Source organism: Dendropsophus ebraccatus, chromosome 1 (assembly GCF_027789765.1).
Source record: "Dendropsophus ebraccatus isolate aDenEbr1 chromosome 1, aDenEbr1.pat, whole genome shotgun sequence".
In the NCBI taxonomy this organism is placed as follows: domain Eukaryota; kingdom Metazoa; phylum Chordata; class Amphibia; order Anura; family Hylidae; genus Dendropsophus; species Dendropsophus ebraccatus.
In genome coordinates this window covers 96387025-96405192 of record NC_091454.1, presented here as the reverse complement: position 1 = coordinate 96405192, position 18168 = coordinate 96387025, and the positions used below count along the sequence as shown (strand labels likewise).

Below are 18168 nucleotides of genomic sequence, written 5' to 3'. Positions count from 1 at the left end.
GCACGGAGCAGTCCTGCACAGCACAACACCCTGCAATCTTCTCTCAGTAAGTTCATAGATAAGCACTGACCTTCCTGACCCCTGAATCCAGCGTTTTAGGTGCCCAGACAGTCTACAAACAGCTGACCTTCCTGCTCCCTCATCTCCCTCAGCCCCTCCCCCCTTCATAGGCTTACAATGGAGAGAGCAGAGCCCGTCTTCACTGGCTTCTCTGTAATGAAGACGTGTTTGCCTGATAATGCACAGATAAGAAGTCAGGGGGGGAGGCTGGGAGATTGCTTCTTGAGTACAGAAGGAGGCTTTTTTGGCTGATAAAACCTATTACAGAGTTTCTTAAAATCGCTTATACTACTGATTTCTGCAAAAAAATAAATATGACAGTAACGCTTTAAGACTCAAGATCTCAAAGTAGTTATGTTGCTGCAAGCTTCCCTGTTACCACAGTGCATTTATCTGCACTATACACCTACTGCAGGGAATCACAAATTTTCACAGATGTTTCAGTCACATGAAAGGCTATGTGCACATTGTGGTTTTTGGTGCCATATTTTACAGTGCAAAAAGTCTAGCAACAGTTATAGCCCCAAATTATCGTTTTTCCATTTGATACATAAATGTTTACGACAAAGGTTGCAACACTTAAAGGGAATGTGTCGCAAAGTTAAAAATTTTTTTGAAAGTGTTAAAACTGAATTTGTTATTTTTTTTGTTAATTTATATGTGGTTTTCATTTTTTTTACATCTAAGGAAATATGAAAAATTAACAATCTAATTTTCCATATTTCCCAGTGATGACCACCAGGGGGAGCTCCACCAGGAAACTGCTGGTAAAAGCAGCCTGAAAGCCGGCTGCTGAAAAAAAGAGGCAGTCTCTGCTCAACTGCTGTGACATCATCACCTCCCTCCTCTTTTCACAGGGGAAACAAAGAGGGGAAAGGTGCTATTATGTGTACTGCTGGGCAGCGCCATTTTGTTGTTGTCTGCACAGCAGTACACATATACAAGTGTGTCCCTAGCCTTTCATAATAAACCTCAACTGCTGCAGAACCTCCTAATACACCTCAACCTGCTGCAGAACCTCAGACAGCTCGCCTGCTCACACTCATCTCCCAAACTTCTCACCGCCCATCCCCCGCATGCACATAGTATTGTTGTTACACTTATACAGACAGCTCATGTCATACATTCCACATGTAGAGGGTATGTAATACAGGAGAGTACAGGCTATTGCTCTCTGGTGTCAGCAGTGTCACACGTTACATGGGTAGAGGAGGTGTGTGTGTGTGTGTGTGTGTGTGTATATATATATATATATATATATATATATATATATATATATATATATAATATATACATATACTTTCCTGTATGTGTGTATATATATATATATATATATATATATATATATATATATACACACACACACCTCTGTGTAACGTGTGACACTGCTGACACCAGAGAGCAATAGCCTGTACTTTCCTGTATGTATGTGTGTGTGTGTGTATATATATACACAGAGGAGTGTGTGTATATATATATATATATATATATATATACACATGGGTAGAGGAGATGTGTATGTGTGTGTGTGTATATATGTGTATATATATATATATGTGTGTATATGTGTGTATATATATATATGTGTGTATATATATATATATATATATATATATATATATATACATACATATACAGTGTTACCTTGGTTTAATAGTAACTTGGTCTAAGAGCGTTTTGGTTTAAGAGCTCACAGTTTTTAAAAATTGTGACTTGGTTTAAGAGCATTGCTTTGGTTTAAGAGCTCCCTGGACTGGGTGGGAGCGCGAGTGGGGGAGGGGCATGGTCTGCATAGCGGGGTCTACAGCACTGTACTCCAACCCAGGAAGTCTCCCTCACCTTCCAAATCATAGCTGATCCACTCCAGGCTGGAGCTTACATCAGAGGACAGGACGGTGGAGGTAATCTCTCCATAGCTGTAACCCCTCTCTCCCCGGACAGAGAGCGCTGCATGTATGTGCCCACATGTGCCCTGCTCATTCCTTCCTGCTCCCTGCAGTCTCTGTCAGCCCTTGTGTTTTCCATCCTCTCCATTACTGTACAGTAACTTATAATATCACAGATTCTGATGTTTCTGAATGTTTGTTTCATTAGATTTACCTGTTATTCAGAATAATAAATCATTATTTTTGGGGTGTGGAACCAATTGACTGCATTTCTATGATTTCTTATGGGAAATTTTGCTTTGGTTTAAGAGCGGATTTGGATTACAAGCACGGTCCCGGAACGAATTATGCTCGTAATCCAAGGCACCACTGTGTGTGTATATATATATATATATATATATATATATATATATATATATATACACACACACACACACACCTCCTCTACCCATGTAACGTGTGACACTGCTGACACCAGAGAGCAATAGCCTGTACTTTCGTGTGTGTATGTATATATATATATATATATATATATATATATATATATATATATATATACATATATACACACACCTCTGTGTATATATACACACACACACACATACAGGAAAGTACAGGCTATTGCTCTCTGGTGTCAGCAATGTCACAAGTTACATGGGTAGAGGAGGTGTGTATGTGTGTGTGTGTGTGTATATATATATATATATATATATATATATATATATATATATACACACACACACATACACACCTCCTCTACACATGAATATATATACACACACCTCTGTGTATATATATACACACACACACACACACATACAGGAAAGTACAGGCTATTGCTCTCCGGTGTCAGCAGACGCTACATGGGTAGAGGTGGTGTGTGTGTGTGTATATGTATATATATATATATATATATATATATATATATATATATATATACACACCTCCTCTACCCATGTAACGTGTGACACTGCTGACACCAGAGAGCAATAGCCTGTACTTTCCTGTGTGTGTATGTGTATACACACACACATACAGGAAAGTACAACCTATTGCTCCCTGGTGTCAGCAGTGTCACACGTTACACAGAGGTATATATATATACACACACACACACATACAGGAAAGTGTATATATATATATATATATATATATATATATATATATATATACACATACACACACACATACACACCTCCTCTACCCATATAACGTGTGACACTGCTGACACCAGAGAGCAATAGCCTGTACTTTCCTGTATGTATGTGTGTGTGTGTGTGTGTGTGTGTGTGTGTGTGTGTATGTATGTATATATATATATATATATATATATATATATATATATATATATATTATATATATACACACACACACACCTCTGTGTAACGTGTGACACTGCTGACACCAGAGAGCAATAGCCTGTACTCTCCTCTGTGTATATGTGTATATATATATATATATATATATATATATATATATATATATATACACACACACACACACACAGAGGAGAGTACAGGCTATTGCTGTGACAGGGGGGAGAGGCTGGAGTGACAGGGGGGTAGAGGCTGGGGTGACAGGGGGGAGAGAGGCTGGGGTGACAGGGGGGAGAGAGGCTGGGGTGACAGGGGGGAGAGAGGCTGGGGTGACAGGGGGGGAGAGAGGCTGGGGTGACAGGCTGGGGTGACAGGGGGGGGAGAGAGGCTGGGGTGACAGGGGGGGAGAGAGGCTGGGGTGACAGGCTGGGGTGACAGGGGGGGGAGAGAGGCTGGGGTGACAGGGGGGGGAGAGAGGCTGGGGTGACAGGGGGGGGAGAGAGGCTGGGGTGACAGGGGGGGGGAGAGAGGCTGGGGTGACAGGGGGGGGGAGAGAGGCTGGGGTGACAGGGGGGGGAGAGAGGCTGGGGTGACAGGGGGGGGAGAGAGGCTGGGGTGACAGGGGGGGGAGAGAGGCTGGGGTGACAGGGGGGGGGGGGAGAGAGGCTGGGGTGACAGGGGGGGGAGAGAGGCTGGGGTGACAGGGGGGGGAGAGAGGCTGGGGTGACAGGCTGGGGTGCCAGGGGGGGGAGAGAGGCTGGGGTGACAGGGGGGGAGAGAGGCTGGGGTGCCAGGGGGGGGAGAGAGGCTGGGGTGACAGGGGGGGGGAGAGAGGCTGGGGTGACAGGGGGGGAGAGAGGCTGGGGTGACAGGGGGGGGGAGAGAGGCTGGGGTGACAGGGGGGGGAGAGAGGCTGGGGTGACAGGGGGGGGAGAGAGGCTGGGGTGACAGGCTGGGGTGCCAGGGGGGGGAGAGAGGCTGGGGTGACAGGGGGGGAGAGAGGCTGGGGTGCCAGGGGGGGGGGAGAGGCTGGGGTGACAGGGGGGGGGGGAGAGAGGCTGGGGTGACAGGGGGGGAGAGAGGCTGGGGTGCCAGGGGGGGGGAGAGAGGCTGGGGTGCCAGGGGGGGGGGAGAGAGGCTGGGGTGACAGGGGGGGAGAGAGGCTGGGGTGACAGGGGGGGGGGAGAGGCTGGGGTGACAGGCTGGGGTGCCAGGGGGGGGAGAGAGGCAGGGGTGACAGGCTGGGGTGCCAGGGGGGGGGGGGTGACAGGCTGGGGTGCCAGGGGGGGGTGACAGGCTGGGGTGCCAGGGGGGGGAGAGAGGCTAGGGTGCCAGGGGGGGGAGAGAGGCTGGGGTGACAGGGGGGGAGAGAGGCTGGGGTGCCAGGGGGGGGAGAGAGGCTGGGGTGCCAGGGGGGGGGAGAGAGGCTGGGGTGCCAGGGGGGGGAGAGAGGCTGGGGTGACAGGGGGGGGAGAGAGGCTGGGTGCCGGGGGGGGAGAGAGGCTGGGGTGCCAGGGGGGGGGGAGAGAGGCTGGGGTGACAGGGGGGGGAGAGAGGCTGGGGTGACAGGGGGGGAGAGAGGCTGGGGTGACAGGGGGGGGGGGGAGAGGCTGGGGTGCCAGGGGGGGGGGGAGAGAGGCTGGGGTGACAGGGGGAGAGAGGCTGGGGTGACAGGGGGGGAGAGAGGCTGGGGTGACAGGGGGGGGGGGAGAGGCTGGGGTGACAGGCTGGGGTGCCAGGGGGGGGAGAGAGGCTGGGGTGACAGGCTGGGGTGCCAGGGGGGGGTGACAGGCTGGGGTGCCAGGGGGGGGAGAGAGGCTGGGGTGCCAGGGGGGGGGGAGAGGCTAGGGTGCCAGGGGGGGGAGAGAGGCTGGGGTGACAGGGGGGGGAGAGAGGCTGGGGTGCCAGGAGGGAGCTGATGTGAAGGGAGGCTGGAGTGACAGGGGAGAAGCTTACGTGGGGCACAGGGAGGAGGCGCAGTAGAGGCAGGCTGGTTCCCCGCAGTACAGTGGATGCGGTGAGCTTTCGGCACGGACAGGCTGTAATACACCGGCCCGGAAGCTCACAGCTGCTGGCCCTCGGTTACCGGACTTCTCTCCTGCTCTGCAGCGTCGCGATTTCACGTGGTCGCCGAGCAGGAGAGAAGTCCGGGCACTGAGGGGCAGCAGCTGTGAGCTTCCGGGCCGGTGTATTACAGCCTGTCCGTGCCGAAAGCTCACCGCATCCCCGTAACTGTACTGGGGGGGGACCGTCCTATCCAGCCCACCCCTGGCTGGTCTGCTGGAAGGTTAGTGGGAGCGGTCCGCGGGCCAGTCCGACACTGTTTGGGGAGGCTGGGGAGGGGAGAGAGCTGCACAGAGCTCTCCTGTCTACTCTCTGTGCGGTTTCTCTCCTCCCCTGTCCTCGTTCCTCTTGCTGGGCAGGGACTTCAAAAAAATGGCGCCGCCACTCCGCCCCAGTTAATTCAGCTGTGTACTGCACATGTCTATGCACATGCGCAGTACACAGCGACGGAGCCTCCAGTTTAAGTGAACCAGACGGACTCCGTCGGTTCACTCTAATGTTATGGAGGTGCCGTATAGTGTCTGTGTGTGTGTCGTGAAATGACGTCACACAAAGACACTATTAAAATGGCAGCCCCCTGTGCATACATTCATTTGATTAAAAGACACTCAAGCCCTATGCAAAAAAAAATAAAAAAAATGCAAAACACCTATTTTTTCTTATTACCTTTTATTAAAAAATTTTTCAAAAATGTGACACTGTCCCTTTAAAGATAGATCTGTAGCAATAGCCATATAATTATTATGACAGGGACATTTTACTATTGAGTTCAATACAATGAAAAGTCTGGTTTTGGGGCCATTATTGGGACCTATTCTGGAGGTGTTTTACATTCCAAAATAATGTGTGTGCTTATAGCCTAACACTGTCTGAGTTGTCCTCTGGCATTTTATATTATATGAAAATTAGAGATGAGCGAACCTGGAGCATGCTCGAGTCGATCCGAACCCGAACTTTCGGCATTTGATTAGCGGTGGCTGCTGAAGTTGGATAAAGCCCTAAGGCTATGTGGAAATCATGGATATAGTCATTGGCTGTATCCATGTTTTCCAGACAACCTTAGAGCTTTATCCAAGTTCAGCAGCCCCAGCTAATCAAATACCGAATGTTCAGGTTCGGATCGACTCAACCCGAACCCGGTTCGCTCATCTCTAATGAAAATACATTTTATATCAAAAATAAGCCTAAATCAGTGTTGTTGGTTTACTTGCTGAAGCCGCTGCCAAAAAAGCAAAGAGTTTAGCTGTAGTTGGTGATTTGTTAGTCGTCTTGTCACTGAATTTTATATTTCAGCTGCATCGGGAGTCTTACATAAGATAAACAGTGCTGAGATGGCTAACTGATTAAAGTGTCACTGTCACTTTAAAAAAAAACTTCATACAGCAATGTCAAAAGTTTTGGTTGGTCGGAGTCTCAGTGCCTTCTCCTCAGCAAAGAGCTATGGTATATGTATGTAGCTGGACATTACTTCATGATAAATGGGTATTCCCAGCTCCCATATTTACATAATGATATGCCATAAATGTCTGACAGATGCGGGTTCCACCATCATATGTAAGAGTTTGTATCATTTTACATTTTTGGGCGCTAGATTTCTCCCTTCTGCTATGTGTCTCTCCTACACTTCCATGCATCCTGAGCTCAAGCTGTTGCAGAGTTGGTTTATACTTCCTTTTAGACATATTTGGACATTAATAAAATGTGATTGTATTGGTGTAAAGGGAATTAGAAGACTCTAACCTGCTGTAAATAAACCGGTGTGGTGCACGATAGATGGGACTACACACTAAGGGCAGACGTCACCACTTGTAAGGAGATATATTGAGAGTGTACTAATCCTTTTAGCCACTTCTGTTCAGAGAGACAGTCCAGTTATGTTAATGGTAATAGTCTTTTATTATGGTTTTATTTGTTCTTTTTGCGGGTCTTTCTTTTGCATATAGCTTGTGTCTGCAGGGGCTTTGAACTGGCAGTACTGGAGGTACTACTGTTTTTTGTTTTTGTATTGCCGCCAGGGTGACAATGCCCCCGTTTGTCATTTTCACTCAGTGTTCTTTCCTGGAGTGGAAGCTTGTTGCCTTGGATGCCCAGTATATATTACATATGATATATAAGAAATGAGGCTAAGAATCTAATCTTGAAGTTGTTTCTCTTTTAAATTTATAAGCTTAAATAAATAAATAAAAAATAAAAAAAACCTGAGTATAGGGAGTCAAGAAGCAGGTGTGAATATAGCCTAAGGAGTCCTTCCAGGTTTCTGTAACTCCCATTAATCATCTACGTCTGAGCCTCTCATGTCTGTCAGACACTTTAAATATTCTGTACATAACATACATATACTTTCTGCACTAGAACATAAGTGATGATACAGTAGTATGGTCCCTCAAGTTAAAGGAGAAGTGCGGACGGGAACCAGAAAATCAGGGGGATGGGTGTAAAATAAAAATGACTTATAGGCCCCTGTTCCGATGCCCCCACTGAGCCACATTCCGCTCTTGGGGGCACACTTTGGGAACGTTAAGTGTGTTTTTTTATTTTCCCCCCACTCCCTGCCCATAGTTTTTTAGTCCCCGCCGGACTTATCCTTTAAATCATTCCAGGACAACTGAAAATATTGTAACTTAAGACCATATTTCTATTGAAAAATAGATTTCCTGTTTAGTACATATTGTCATGTAGTTGCTACATCACTGTTTCTCAATCCCTATGCTGACATGGCTGTGGATTTACATTTCCAGGTTGTTGAACAGGGTATGTTTGTAAAGCACTGCAAAGTCGAAGTTTACTTAACGGAATTAAAACTGTGCGAGAATGGCAATATGAACAATGTGGTAACAAGAAGATTTAGTAAAGCTGATACTATAGGTATGGCCTTTTATTTCCTTGTTGTTTCTGATGGTACAAGTGTTGGATTTTTGTAAATTAAATTCTATCCCACTCCCCTAATTATTAACTAGATATCTCTGGTTTGTTTTTAAAGTGTCACTGTCGTTAATATTTTTATTGCAGAAATCAATAGTACAGGCGATTTTAAGAAACTTTGTAATTGGGTTTATTAGCCGAAAAATGAATTTTTATCATGAGAAAGCAGTTTGAAGCTCTCCCCCCTGTCTTCATGGTTTTCCTATGGAGAGAGAAGGTAAAGGCAGCAAAATAGGACAACAAAGAGTTAATTTACATTCACATCACAGGCTCTATCTTCTGCAGTCACCACTGACCTCTCTGAACTCTAAATAGGGCTCTGAATAGCTCCCTGCTGTGTTATTCTTTGTTCTCGGCTCTCAGCTGCCTGCTAATCACCCTCCTTCCCCCTCCCCCCTCCTCTCTTCATAGACCAGACAGATCCGACTGATGAAAAAACAGTCGAAATTTCCTGATTCTGAGGAGTGGACAGCAGAAAGGAGAGGAGGGGGGGACCTGGGAAAATACTTTTTACATGCAGATAATGGAATATTTGGCTGATAAATCCAATTACAAAGTTTCTTAAAATCGCCTGGACTATTGATTTCTGCAAAAAAAAAAAAAAAAAAAAAATTTAACGACAGTGACACTTTAAGTACCGTAGGCTAAAATGTTACTAGAATCAATGGAGCCGCATTATAGATGGGTTGAGGTTTCCTCCTACAGGGGGTGGGCAGCCTCCAGTGCTTCAGCCTGGGCCAGTGCTTCGTAATAGACTGGCCCCTTGCGTGGGAATCGGGCTGGCGTTCAAAAAACGACCGCAACACTGGCTTCCCCACGCCGGCACTGTTCTATTCATGTGCAAAACTTAAAGCGAATGTACTGATGGTATATTTGCTTTAAGGGTATGTGCACACTCAGTAATTTTAGAAGAAAATCCGTCGGAGAATTTTCAGCTCGCGCCCGCTCGCGGACTGCGGCGGTCGCGCGCATCTCCGCCCGTGTCATAGACTCCTTTCTATGCACGGGCGGATTCTTTTATCCGTCCAAAGAATGATCGAGTTTGGACGGAGGGCGGAATTCACTCGTGCATAGAATGGAGTCTATGACACGGGCAGAGACGCGTGCGACCGCCGCAGTCCACTAGCGGATGCGAGCTGAGAATTCCGCAAAGGACTTTCTGTCAAAATTACTCAGTGTGCACATACCCTAAGGTTGAGTTGTCACTGTTGGGTGCACTTATCAAGTACGGATGGGTAAACTTTATTAAGCATACATCTGGCATTATACAATGTGGTTGAGTCCCAATTTGGAATATGTCATTTTCTATCTATAATCATGTGATTCATAACCTAGAGATAAAAGTCATCTACAGATTTCAGTTGTGCTCATATTTGCATGTAAGATAGAGAACACTGTTCAAGTGTTTCGACCATGGATCAGAGAAGTACTTTCCAAAGCCTGAACAACCTACACAAGTGCATCAATCCGCACGATTGTGCTGATGTGGCTCCCAGCTGCTTTCCTACCATGCCAGCGTCATCTGCCGGGTTTTTCTTACATGGGGGAAAAAACATGTTTTATTGTGGCGCCTGAGGCCTGGAGAGGGACGGCAACTAGTCATGTGGGTGGAGAGCTGCCCGTGACTAGGCACAGCTCTGTCTGTCAGCATGCTCCATGGGAATGATTGACTGGCAGAGCGGCCACTGATGAACACATTGCTCATATGGTAGTAGAGCTGCCATAAAGATCTATAAGGTGCAGCCGGGAGCCATGTGAGCACAATCATGCTGATTGGTTCCCTTTAACATTGATACATAAAGCATTACTGTCATTTGTAATAACTTGTCATCAGATCATTGCAATCCTGAGATACAAACTGAAGATCCTGTTGGATTTGATGGAAAGCAAGGGAGAGAGGCACACTGCCATGTCAAAGATTACTGCAAATGACCATAATGCCCTAAAAGCGGTATTTCTATCTCAGCTAACTTAGTTAAACTTGTAGAGCTTGTCAAGTTAATGTATTTGTAAAAATATTTTATTTAGCAAACTTGCCTCCCTCCTTCTCAAATGCCCACCACTGACCACCACTCTGCTCTAAAAGCAGAGGTCAGACTGATATTTATATATAGATATATTGTAGATTTATAGAGATGTCTATATACTGTATAATATATAAATATGTATACGGTAGCTATGTATAAACCGTAATGTTTTTAGAGCAGAGCAGTGATTGGTAACCTGTGAGCAGGTCATCAATAGGAGGGAAAGAGCAGACATATCAGAAGGGGGAAAGTTTGCTAAATGAATGAATTCTGGAAAAATATTTAACTTGGCGAGTCCAACAAGTATAACTATATTAGTTTAGATAGGTATAACCCTTTAAAGAGTCACTGTCGTATTTTTTTTTTTTTTTTTGCAGAAATCAATAGTCCAGGCGATTTTAAGAAACTTTGTAATTGGGTTTATTAGCCAAATCTGCCATTATCTGCATGTAAAAAGCCTTTTCCCAGGTCCCCCCCTCCTTCCTCTTTTTCATCCACTCTGAAAAATCTGAAAATTGTGACTTGTTGCAGGAGTCGTACCCTGTCTGCTCTAGGGAGAGGGGAGGGGGGAGGAGGAAGGAGGGAGTTAGCCGGCAGCAGAAAGCAGATAACAGAGGATTACAGGCACGGAGCTGGGTGACAGCTGTAATCCGAGCTCAGACAGGTCACTGGTGACTGTCACAGGAGATATCCCGAGGGATTTGTAGATTAACTCTTTGTTGTCCTGTTTTGGTCTTTTCTTTAGCTCTCTCCATAGGAGAACAATGAAGACAGGGGGGAGAGCTTCAAACTGCTTTTTCATTATAAAAATGCATTTTTCGGATAATAAACCCAATTACAAAGTTTCTTAAAATTGCCTGGACTATTGATTTCTGCAAAAAAAAAATTTCACGACAGTGACACTTTAAGAATGTTTGTTCATAACACTACTTTTTCTTCTATCATGGATAGTGTTTTAGAGCTAATATCTTTGTTTCTCCATTTAGACATGATTGAGAAGGAGATGAGAAAAATCTTCAATATTCCAGATGAAAAAGAGACCAGACTGTGGAACAAATATATGAGCAATACATTTGAACCTCTAAATAAACCTGAAAGCACTATACAGGATGCTGGCTTGTACCAAGGACAGGTAAAGTACAGACCTGAAAACACCACCCTGATACATTAACTAGAGGAGCTGGTTGAAAGTGTGCCCCTGCATTAAAGAGTCACACTCATTAAAAATCACTTTTGACATGTCATCAGGCTGGCAAGACCTGCTGCGATCAGGAAATATAGGTGGGGAAAAAGTGTGGCAGCAGCGCCGTGCACTCCCCAGCTGATCTCCTGATCAGCTAATTCCAACAATGTAAGTCTATGAGGCTACATTGTCTGAGTTGGCAAGCAGCTGGGGAGTGGATGCTGTGGTCACTGTGCTCTCTCCCCAGCTATCTCTTCTGATCACAGTGTGTCTCGGCCATGAGACCCACTGTGATCAATAACTTTTGACATGCCTGGTGACATGTCAAATGTTATTTCCATTCTGGCAATCTCAAGCTTTCAATGTATATGGGTGGCTTTCTTTTCATTTCCTCTTCAGTAACAGTTTACAACTAGTTTTTCAAATTTATGAAACTTTTCATTAGTTTTTTTTTTTTTTTTTTGCACAGATGCTGGTAATAGAGCAAAGAAACCCGGATGGACAGTGGCCAAGAGGTTCAATGCCGAAGTAAGTTTTTATTTATATTTTCATCTAATGTATGCTTATACATGCAGACCTAAAGGTTTTTTTGTATATTTAGTTACATGGTATTGAATACTGACAAATGTAAATATAAAAAATGTAAAAAAATGAAAGTAATGTAAAAAATAAAAAAAGTAATGTAAAAAATCTAAAGTACCGAAGGGAAGAACCTTTATACTGTATGTGTCTTTGTACAGGAATGTTTTACTACTGCCGCTTTATTCTTACCTCTTTATGCTTTTCATCTTTATATCACACTTGAACTACTGTGCATGGCTTTGAATAGTATTTAAAGGTTTGGTGATAACATTTCCATGTCTTTCTTCTTGGTGTACTGTTATATGTAAATGGAACGGACCAAATCTAATAAGTGAGAGACATTAACAGAAATACGAATTGCCTCAGAATGCCTTGAGGGAGAACAGCAAATAAATCTGTCATTAGTTAAAAGTAAGGGCCCTATTCCACCGGACGATTATCGTTCGCATAATTGTTAACGATAAACAATCCAAATGACTGCTTTTACGAAAGACCTGAAATCGTTCGCCCATTTACATAGAAAGATAATCGTTACTTATGATCCTTCTTGCGGTCGTCTTGTCATCGCTATTGCGTTCGTCACTACTGCGAACAACTTCTTATTCAGTGCGAACGATTTGCGAACGAGCAACGATAAAAATAGGTCCAGGTCTTATTAAACGATCAACAATTTCTCGTTCGGTCGTTAGTCGTTACCTGCTATTCAAACGAACCATTATCGTTTAGATTCGAACGATTTAACGATAATTTTAACGATAATCGTCCGGTGGAATAGGGCCCTAAGGCTTTGTGACACTGTTTCTTGTAATGTAAAACATGCCCCAAAAAAGTTTCATTTTTCTTCTTGGATTCTACAGAATTTAGTGGAAAATTGCTCTTTGTGCACACACTCTTATTCTTAAAGGAAAAAAAGGGTGTGAATAAAATCTAAGCCCTAAATAAAGCCTCTGTCCAAATCTGGTCTCCAAGAATTTTAGTTTCAATAGAAACCTGTTTTTTTGCTGCGGAATCTCAATGCCTGCTTTTCTTTTCAGTTGGATTAGTGACAGCAGAATACCCAGATCATGAGATCAGTCAGGAAACATCTGTGGCAAAACATTAAATAAAGAATCTGTGCCCTTCTTACACATTACAAGTACACCCATGATTATTATTATTATTATTATTATTATTATTATTATTATTATTATTATTATTTGTGTGTCTTTCTACTTGAGAAAGATAACAAAATCGGGTTGGAGTGTGAGGTGGAGGGGCAGTTCTGTTCTGGGGAGCATAATTACCGGTATGTTTGGGGGTTGTGCAGCTTTTTTTGGATATTCTTTGATTCAGCACTTGGCACTTTAAGCTAACCATAGACCGGTTTTGTGTAGTGATGAATTGTTAATTTATTTTATGACTCCCCATGAATGGTATGCATTTTGCAGTAAATTCAGTGTTGTGTGCCTCTCCATCAAGGCATTAGTTTTTGTACTTTTCTATTGATGGCGGTTTTATTTTTTTTTTGCAAGGATTAGATAAAGGTTATCTGTTTAATACTATTTGCTTTAATACATTGTGACCCTATATATATACCATATGACTACCTTATAGCCAGTTTTTAGGACACTGTATGTTAAAGGGGTTATCTGGCGTTAGAAAAAATGTTGGTACTGCTGCCCTGCCATGTTATGCTTACCTCCCTGCACTCCTCTGGTCTCCTTTTGCAACATCTCTGGTGTCTCCCACTGACTGCTGCCCCACCACTTCTGAGACAAACTGGTCTCTGTGGTGACATTGACAGTGACTAAGACGGGACATCAGCCCCTCCACTTGGTCTAAGAACCGCAAGAGACCGCAACAGGACACCAGGGGAGCGAGGAGAGGTAAGCATGACCTGTTTATTATGTTTCTCAACAGGGCAGCATAATATAAAATTTTTTCTAATGCCAGATAACCCATTAAAGGTTAGAGTCACACGGGACAGATCTGTAGCTAAATCCGCTGCGGATCCCAAACTGTCATTTTTAATGAGATTACGATGACAATTCAGCTGTGAGTATGTAAATGCCGGCCCCCTTAACCCATCGCCGCCCAGAGCATACTTTACCTGGTCCGAGCTCCACCCACATCTGAGGCTTGCAGCTCCCGTAGGTCCCGCTTAGCCAATCAGTGGACATACTCGCAGCAGGATGACCATTTTGCTGCGAGTACGTAATCTCATTGAAAATTACAGTTTGGAATCTGCTGCGAACCCGTCCTGTGTGAGTCTACCCCAAGGCTAGATTCACACACACCAGATCTGCAACGGATTTCACACTTAGAATTTGCATTGAAATCTGCTGCAGATCCCTTGCCTGTCATTTTCAATGAACTTACATACTGCATACATACGAGTATGTAAGTGACAGCCCCCGCCGGCCGGAGCATACATTACCTGCTCTGTGCTCCAGCTTGCTTCAGGGGGCTCCCAGCGTCTGCACGTGCTGCTCAGCCAGTCAGTGGGTGCGGCTGGGCAGTGCACTGATTGGCTAAGCGGGATGTCCAGCCAGGAACCCCCGAAGCAAGCCAGAGCTTCGAGCAGGTATTCTATGCTCCGGTCAGCAGGGGGTTAAAGTGTACCTGTTGTTATAACTTTCAAAATCTAAATAAACAGTAGATGTGAAATAAAGCAAGTTTGCAATTTACATTCATTATTATTTTTGTTGTTGTTATCATGCTGTAAAACAAAGCTGAACTTACCAGAAATCCAGGTCCAGTCTCCTGAAGGCAGATTTTCTGACTTGTGCTGGTTGCAAAAACAGACTAAACACAGGAATTCCGGCCAGTACAGAGAGTCACAGCTCAATGTGTCCGTCAGTCACATGACTCCCTTCTCTGTGAGTGCTCAGATGGCCTGAGATACACAGCACTTCCTGTTTTCTGACTCTTTGAGAAAAGAGAGTCAGAAAACAGGAAGTGTTGTGTTTTCCATCATCATAATAAATAAAAAAAGTAATGAATGTAAATTGCAAACTTGCTTTATATTACATCTATTGTTGATTTAGATTTTGAAAGTTATAACAACAGGTACACTATAAGGGGGCTCTCGCTTACATACTTGCAGTGGGGAGTATGTAAGCTCATTGAAAATGACAAGCAAGGGATCCACAGCGGATTTAGCTGGGAATTCTCAGTGTGAAGTCCGCTGCGGATCCGGTGTGTGTGAATCTAGCCTTATACTGATTGTGCTGTTCTGTATTTCCAGGCTTGGAAGGGACAGTGTCCTGGTCCCTAAATGCCTTTCTTACTAGATACAGAGACATCTTTTATCCTATTTACTGAGAATATGTATAACCTATGCATTGACCCAATAGTTGCTCTACGCAGTATGACTGTTGGTAAGTGAATGCTGAGAGTCATTTGATCATTGCATGTTTACAATACTTAAGCTGATGCACTACACAGAAGCGTGGTCATGGAGTATACTGTTTGACCACACAAAAGGAATTATTTAGGTGTATAATTATATGTTTTATAATATAACAATACTTTTTTATAATATTTATAGAAAGTCCATTACTAACAAGACACTTTTTTATAGAGAAAAACGGGCAACTTTTTTCCGGACAAGATACAGTCATTAAGGGGTTTGTGTGACTCACAATTATTATTCTTAATTCTGTCATAATTTACCTGTCTTCGTGTTTTGAAGGTCGCCAGGTGCACCACATTTTTCAGCATTACCAAAGATTTGTCCTCCATCTCAGTCAAATAATTATAGCAGCTTCAACAACAGAAAGTAAGCACTGTGCCATGAAGTACGTGTTTTAACCCGGCATCCCTAATTGAATTGGTTTGAGCTTTGCCTTCTCAATAAATTATGACTTTTCCAATACTCGCTTTACTGAAACTTCTTTTTTCTTTATTAAATGTCATATTCTCCGAGGCTTTTTGCAATGCCATCCAAGACTTCCATATTTTCTAGGCCCTGGATGATTGGCATTCTAAGTGTATCTGCATGATTGCATCTTAAATGGGTATTCTAGCTGGAACACTGTTTCTTGGCAATGCCCGCGGAGGAGGCTGGGTGGAAACAATCACATCCACTTACCTTTCTGGCTCCAGCGCTGCCGTCTGCTGCTCCAGTCCCCTGTTCTGTGGCCACTCTGGTTTTGAGACGTGACGTCGCCAGTCTGTTCAGCCTGCTGAAGTGGCTTGAGCGGGTCCTGGCTAGAATACTCCTTTAAGTTTAACATCTGCTATATAAAGTGGCTTTATCACCTAATGGCTAATAATAATTTACTGTAGTGAAGTTTTACCTTTTATTAACCCCTTCAAGACAGAGCCTTTTGATGCATGGATGTCCGGGTCAATTTAATGCAATGTTTTTCCCTGCCATAGCGCTATTCTTTTCTCCACCTACAGGGCTGGTCGGGTGTCATTTTTTTGCGCCATGATCTCTAGTTCTTATTAAAATTTGGTGTAACTTAAAATTTTGATCGCTTTTTATGAAAAAAAATTCTGACATAATTTATAAAAAATAAACAATCCTGGTGTGTTTTTTTTTTTTCCGTTTACACTGTTCACTGTGTGAGAACAATAATGTTATGTTTTAATAGATCGGACAATTGCATACACTACTATATATAATATGTTTATTTTAGTTATTTTTTATAAATATTTTTATAATGGGCAAGGAGGTATATTAAAGAAGCAGTTCACAAAAAATTTTATTGCCCCCCACCCGCTAGGCGCTGGTGCGTATACTCACCGCAGTTGATCAGTGTTCTGTGGCGCGGCTCTGTTCCAGTCCCCCGATGCCGTTCAAATCCGGTGCGCACTCACCTCAGCCTCTACTGTGACTCCTCTTCTGTCTCCTTGATTGAACGCCGGAAGTCACGCACTTCGATAGAAAATGCATTGAAAGGCGCTGCGGGACCGGAACAGAGCCGCACTGCGGGACATCAATCACCTGGGGTGAGTATACGCACCAGCACCTAGCGAGGGTGGGGGGGCAATAACGTTTTTTTGAGAACTGCTTCTTTAAACTTTTATTGGGGGATGGGGGTTTATAAGGGTTTGTTTTTTATAGTTTTAAAAACTTTTTTTTAACACTTTTTTTACTTTAAAACATACAAGTAAGTATTACTTTGGTTTAAAGCATAAAAAGAAAAAAAAATTACAGTATGCATACATACTGTACATACATGTATTGCGATACACATCCTCTGATGATTTAGATTTTAAAAAGTTATAATAACCCCTGTCACCCCTTTTTGAATTCTGACTTCTCTACACAAGTGTAATGGGTAAATTTAGCAGTGTTCATACCTTATTTTATATCGTAGGTCATGGTGCTCATTCCAGTAAAAAGTGATCTTTTATCATCTGCGGATGAAACGCCACTTAGCCACTGCCCCATTGTAACGTCATAGCTGTCAAGGCCCCACCCCCTCTGGGTCGGCCCATTCCAATGGCCCTTGAGGGGTGGGGCCTATGCAACAATGATGTCACAGAGTGCGTAACGTTATGGTGGAGATGTGGACAGGGCTAAGTGGCGCTGCATCTGCGAAGCCCCGCTCAGGTAGCACAATCCACAGATGATAAAAGATCAATTTTTACTGGAACAAGCACCATAATGTATTATATAAAATAGGGTATGAAAACTGCAAAATTTACCCTTCACACCCGTGTAGAGAAGTCATAATGCTAAAAGGGGGTAACAGTGTCACTTTAAGCACTTTATGTAACTCCCGTAGATTCGTGACTTGCAACCATCAAATGGCGTATGCTGAGGATATGCCAGACATGTCGACATGGGAATGCCCCTTTACGTGTTATCTCTTTAATTTAATGAGCAACCGTATAATACATCGACTGGCTGCATATGCCAGAGCAAAAACTGCTTTTTGATATGATTATTTTGTGAAAATATGCATCCAAATAATCTGCAGGTATTCTTGGTTTACAAGGTCTTCTTCATCCGAGCCTCGTCAGGTAATTGCTGGTGATTAACAGGAAAGTATATCTTGATTAAGAAATGTACTCTTAGGTGACCTCACCAGTGAACTTGGGCAAGGTTTCAGATGGTTTCACCTGTCTTTAAAGTGACTCTGTACCCACAATCTGACGCCCCCCCAAACTGCTTGTACCTTCAGATAGCTGCT

The 18168-nt window shown here is 43.8% G+C and overlaps 1 protein-coding gene across 6 annotated transcripts in view; it reads left to right on the top strand.

Annotated features, from left to right (window-relative positions):
• LOC138795943 (ubiquitin carboxyl-terminal hydrolase 15) overlaps positions 1-18168 on the top strand; it is a 74563-nt gene that overhangs the window by 12964 nt on the left and 43431 nt on the right. For 4 of the 6 annotated variants that reach the window (XR_011363692.1, XM_069975716.1, XM_069975707.1 and 1 more), the window contains exons 4-7: positions 8065-8191; positions 11262-11407; positions 11928-11986; positions 15714-15800. Coding sequence is in view for 5 of the 6 variants with exons in the window: in XM_069975716.1 (XP_069831817.1) it covers positions 8065-8191; positions 11262-11407; positions 11928-11986; positions 15714-15800 (419 nt within the window). In the remaining variant the exon portion in view is untranslated. The remainder of the gene's footprint in view (positions 1-8064; positions 8192-11261; positions 11408-11927; positions 11987-15713; positions 15801-18168) is intronic. The other 2 variants (XM_069975743.1, XM_069975725.1) reach the window with 1 other exon arrangement.